The following is a 6000-nucleotide window of genomic DNA, read 5'->3' as shown; positions in this document are numbered from 1 at the left end:
TCCCCCCAAGGAGATGGTGAGGCAGTGGAGATCCTCCCCTCCAGCGACCTGCCTGTAGGTAGGCGAGCCTACCTAGGGCCTCTCCCAGGCTCCACACTCCAACCGTCCTGTAGTCCATCTTCCACCAGACTCCTCTCTCTCCCTAGGCTGTCATATTTGAGGGTTGGCCTGGTCACCATGCTCAACCTTCTGCCAGGGATTGGCCACGTTCTTACGTTTCTAGAAAGGTGGGAGGGCTCCTTAAGTAGAACCTCCCAGCCTATCCTGAAGTAAACTCCTGCCTCACTACCAGGCTGACTCATCCCAGGCTGCTACTAAGCCTCTATCTAAAAAAGAATACAACAAACTCTATCCAGCTAACCTAGAGGGTGTTACATGTAGATCCTAGCAATTAATTTCTTTTATTTGCTCTTTTGCTCTGCTAAATATACCATTGGAAGCATTTGTTATTTCTGTTACTTTTAGAGAAATGTTAATGATAAAAGCATACCATACATTCTCTTTAGAGTTTATGTTGATATACATTCTGGTCAAATGTTGCATTTTCTATGCAAACATATGCAAGCTGCTTGTGAGCTGCTTTGGGCTCATGTCTACAAGCGTTGTTTTCCTGCACTTGACATGCGTTTGGAATTTACATGAAACCCAGGTTAGCAAAATCCTATTAACTTCAACTGACCAGTACACATGGCAGTTCAGAGGCTGCATTTGACCTGCTTTGCATTGTTGTGCATTTCTTTGGATACAGCATGTCCTAATGAGGTGCGCAGGAACTGCCAAAGCAGGTCGAATGCAGCATTTTTTGGGGCAAATGCTGCTTGTGCCATTCCTACTGCCCTATAGGAAAACTACTGCTACAGGGCAGCAGGGCTGCGCAAAATCACGTTTATATACGTGATTTTGTATTTCCAGATAGGGGGCGCCCTACCCGCACTGCCATTGGCAGCAACAGCTGTCGATCACCAGGTCTCAGCTGGAGATTCTCCGCCAGCACGTGGCGATCACCGAACACTGGCAGGGGAGAGGTCTGTATGTAAACAATACAGATCTCTCCCCTGTCAGCTCCAGCACACTGCTTTGTATTGCTCTGCATAGTAGAGAAAAACAAAGCAATGTGCTTACACATGTGCTTACAGCACAGCGCACAGCACACAATGTAAAACACACACAGCACATAGATAACCCTTTGATCGCCCCAGATGTTAACCCCTTCCTGCCCAGTGCCATTAGTACAGTGTTAGTGCTTTTTTTTAGTACGGAGGGCTGAGGTGAGGAACATTTCTGAGCAATTAAATTATAGAACCCACTCGATCCACCGCAGTGCCCAGGGCAGGGAGTCCCTGTCTCACAGGCTTCTACACCCACCCATCCCTTAAAGGGACCTCTGGTTGACTGGATCCTTTACCACCTGAGAGTTGCTGAGGCACCACCGATATCCAGAGGGAGGATTATCCTTGTCTTGATCTACATGCGATTCCTAAAGGGGACCTCCACTGATTGATTTAATGCGTATTAACATTACGCATCTGGTGAGTGCGTATTCTTACCTCACTATTCTGGAAGCACCAGCACTGAAGCATTGCTGCTATTTCACCTATACCTGCACAGATTGTCACTTATGGACTAATACCGTTTAGTTGACATGTAATATATTTCATTTTATGTGGACTATTTCATATATTATTTTAAGCACTGCACTTTCTTATTTGATTGTTTTTATTAGTACCAGGGGCAGACTGACCATTCAAGCACTCGGGCAATGCCAGAGGGCCCAGGGTCAGTAGGGGGCCCCATGCGATGCCCTGGTACCTTTCATTGGCTTTTTCATAGGCTTTTTTGGGTGTGGGCGAGGACACAGGGGCCCAATGATCCCCTATTGCCCGGGGGCCCCATGAGTTTTCAGTCCGCCCCTGATTAGTACTGATCACTTAGTGTCACTGGGGATGTCAGTGACCGTTAGTCAGTTCCCCCCCCAGTGTCAGAATGCCTGCTTCAGTCCTGCTATACGTCGCTGATTGCTGCCATTACTAGTATGAAAAAAAAATCCAGTATATATACCTCCATTTGTAGAAGCTATGTAGACCAAATTTGATTTTTTAAATATTTTTACTGGATATGTTTTATTGCAAAAAGTTGAAAATATTGGTTTTGTTATCAAAATTGTCAGTCTTTTTTTGTTTATAGTGCAAAAAAACGCAGAAGGGATCAAATACCACCGAAAGAAAGCTCTATTTGTGGGGAAAAGGACATAAATTTCATTTGGGTGCAGCATCGCATGACAGCGCAATTGTCAGTTAAAGTAATGCAGCGCCGTATTGCAAAAAATGGCCTGATCAGGAAGGGGGGTAAATTCTCTGGAGGGCAAGTGGTTAAAATGCAGGCTCTGAATTTCCATATATGCTGCTCAAGTTAAAAAGATTTTGCTGACCTGAATTACCAATCCACATATAACTCAGGAAAGCAACACCTGCCTTATGCCCCGTACACACAATAAGAAAATCGTTTGAAAAATTTTGCGGAACCACTGATCGAACAATTTTCTCTTCGTTGATGAGCAGGATGTTTTAAATGATAACGATATTGTGAAATAAAAAATCCAGTTGAACAACAGTGAAAAATGTTGTCGTTTCGCATACAAACGACCAATTTTCTATGCGGTGGTATGACGGTTGTACGAAAAAAATCTATCAAGTGCTATCACACATGAGCGGAAACAGAAGATGACCCGGATGTTTATGTCCAAGGAATCTTCGTAAACACAAATGAAAAATCCAAATGTTAAAAGTAGATCGGCCTAATGAGATAATGAAAGCAGAATTCTGCAGATTATATTTTATGTATCACTATTTATGTATATAGGCCATGTAATAAACGATATTATACTCATTGCTGGTAATTGTTGTGTATATCACTCATTCTGGCTGGAAGGGCGTGGCTACAAGGTCACACGCACGCCACATCACTTCTACTTGTACGGAAGACGTCAACGCTACGTATTGTCTGACAAACGATATTTTTAGATTGGTAAATGTGGGCCACGATTTCAACCAAAGAACGAATGCCTCTTGGTCATCAGATGAACGATCGGTCGATTTTCTATTCGTGTATTCTCACCTTTAGGCTCAGATCACACCAGCAGGTGCGACTGAGCATGCACTTTTTTTGTGCGTTTCTACGCATTGCGTTTGGGGCAGCACAGTATTTCCAACGGGCTGACTACACATGAGAAGCATGCAAAAAGTTGTCTACAAGATTTTTGATTGCATGTTTACAAGATTCATGGGGCTGCCATTAAGAGTTAATGGCACCGCCGGGTGTCTGCAAAGTGGCAGCATATTTTTGTGCCTTGCAGGAAACCGCGCAATTTTGCATGCGTTCCCACAACGCATTGGTGTCCCAAAGTGTTGTTAGCTACAGCAAAATGTTTTTTTCAATACTGATTCAGGTTACATCAGTTTTCATATCTGTCTTCAGTTCATTTCAGTTTATATCAGTCTACATGTGTTTTTGCATCTGTTGTTTTTACATGCCCATTGTTTATTTTTTTTAGTTTTAGAAGAAACTAGTGATGGATGAAAAATGATAAACAGACATAAACAGATTGGATGTAAATGAATGCCATCTACTTACACCCATCTACGTCCACAAAAATGGACAAGGACGCAAACCTTTTCTAATTTTTTCTGTGGCCATAAACTGACGTAAGTCCATTTACGTCCTCCCACCAATAGACATAAATTGCGGTTCAGTCTGGACCCGTCTGAAAAACTGACAGATGGATCTAGACTGAACCCCCATGTGAAAGGGCCCTGCGGAGAATGGAATTATAGAAACGCATTTCAAAGCCAACGTCCTATGAGCAAACAGTGATCTGGAACCTGCCAGGGAAGTATGGTCATCAAGGAGGGATGGGATATATGTTCAACACTTTGAACAGGAAACATTATTTTACATTTTGGCCACTTAAAAAAAAATTTTTTTTTTAAACTATCAAGATGCAGTTTCCTGCATTCTTCATTAGTGACACCTAATGACTCTTGCATAGCTAACGATGGATGTGATGGTATCTGAGGCAGCGCAGGGAGGATCTGGTTAGGTACCAGCAGCCAGCCTCCCCCTCCCTCCTGCCCTGGCCTCCAATAGTAAACAGGCAATGGCTTTGCAGTGCGGGAGATGCTGGGAGTGAATCAGCTGTATTCTTTACCCATAATGCAGACAAGCCTGACGTCAGATCAGCAGCCTTGTCAGAGGAAGGAGGGGAGAGCCTGCCTCCTATCCCTACACACAGCAGAGCTGGGAGGTGCCTCTGTTTGCTGGGACCACCATCACCTCTATAATGAGATGGAGGGGTCCCTGTGACACCTAGGCAGCAACATCATCATCAGCAGGATCAGCCCCAGGACCGCTGCAGGTGTGTTCTATCCATTTTACAGACATACATTTGCATCCAGGGTGGGGGAGGGAGAGGAATCAGGTGCACGGATCCTATAAGAGAAAAGGAAGATGCCTCTATTTCAGGGCTCTGCCTTGGCGACCATCCATACCATGGACGTAACCTCTGTATAAACAATTACCCTAATTACCGGCAGGGATGGACTGTTAGGATCTGCCGTCAATCAAGTAAATCTACGTAGGCAAGGATGCCCTAACCCCCCTCTGATTCATAAATTTTGCATGTTCTAAGCTTGGTTGGTAAATGATTGCACTGACTGTATTTGCAGGTGTAAATCGGTGTTTTTGCACGTCATTTTGGCTTGTTGTTGCTGCTGCCGGGCCCGTCAACAAGACAGCTATGATTGTAAAGGTTGCCGAAGAAGAGGAAAGATAAGAGATTTGCACAGATTTGGGGGCAGAGAAGTCAGATGGAGAGCGGTGCTTCATTACCTTGGCGCAGATATAAACCCTTATAGCAATAGCAGGCCACGTCAAGGTTGCTTGTATATACTGTACTTGGAGATGTGCATGTAGCATTGATGTAGACATTTGCCTAAAGTATCACCTTAAGTGAAGATAAGTGGACTGTCCTTTCAAGAGTTTAACCTTATTGGCAGCTTTTATTTATTTTTTATCTTATATATTGCACTAATAACAAGAACAGAAGAACGAGGAAATCACAACCCATTGATAGAACATCAACTCTGAACTGATTCCATATTGTCTTAAAAAAAAAAGCAAATCAATGCACCTGATTCCTTCTTTAAGGAAAGAATAGAAACAGCTAAAAAGGGATTTATTTCCCCAGAAATCAAAGGGACAGGTCTAAAGGCAAGTAGCCTTTTATTGGGTGCCATCCCTGGAGCACTGGACAAGCCGCCAAGATGATGGAGATACAGATAGACGATGGGGTGGTGTACCAGGATGACTACTGTTCCGGGTCGGTTATGTCAGAACGGGTGTCGGGGTTGGCCAATAGCATCTACAGGGAGTTTGAGCGTCTGATCCAGTGTTATGATGAAGAGGTGGTCAAGGAACTGATGCCCCTGGTGGTCAACGTGTTGGAGAACCTGGATGCTGTCCTGACCGAGAATCAAGAACACGAGGTGGAATTGGAGCTTCTGAAGGAGGATAACGAGCAGTTATTGACGCAGTATGAACGGGAGAAGGCCCTCAGGAAGCAGGCGGAAGAGGTGGGTGCAGATCTTCTAACTAGCCAATGTTGTATCATGGCTGCTGAGTCACTAGTCCACACAGCTTACACTTCACTGTGCTTGTCATAGCTGTCTTACCTTTGTTGTAATGTCATGATTCACACTATGAATAGTCTTTTGACACTCAGAACGACTTTGCTAATGGATGAGTAAGATATCACTACAGATATGATTTTGAGTGCTTGGTTGTGTCAGATTGCAGGACTTCAGGAAAATCCTGCATAATGATGTTGGTACATACAGTATGTGATTGTACAACTCAATAAATAGCAGCCTTTCTCAGCCAGGGTTCTGTGGAACTGTAAGATTCCTCCAGAGCAGCCTTTCTCAACCTTTCTACCCTAGAAGAACC

The 6000-nt window shown here is 44.0% G+C and overlaps 1 protein-coding gene across 6 annotated transcripts in view; it reads left to right on the top strand.

The window, feature by feature from the left end:
• The first annotated feature begins 4232 nt into the window (after window positions 1-4232).
• MAPK8IP3 (mitogen-activated protein kinase 8 interacting protein 3) overlaps window positions 4233-6000 on the top strand; it is a 113717-nt gene continuing 111949 nt past the window's right edge. For all 6 annotated transcript variants that reach the window (XM_089682632.1, XM_089682608.1, XM_089682625.1 and 3 more), the window contains exon 1: window positions 4233-5627. In XM_089682632.1, coding sequence (XP_089538758.1) covers window positions 5319-5627 — 309 coding nt within the window. In that variant the 5' untranslated portion in view covers window positions 4233-5318. The remainder of the gene's footprint in view (window positions 5628-6000) is intronic.

The sequence above is a fragment of the Staurois parvus genome, unplaced genomic scaffold, assembly GCF_062004578.1.
Source record: "Staurois parvus isolate SC_StPar_1 unplaced genomic scaffold, SC_StPar_1.0 ptg000018l, whole genome shotgun sequence".
Taxonomy (NCBI): Eukaryota; Metazoa; Chordata; class Amphibia; order Anura; family Ranidae; genus Staurois; species Staurois parvus.
Note: the sequence above shows the minus strand (reverse complement) of the source record. Positions and strands in the feature narration are given on the sequence as shown.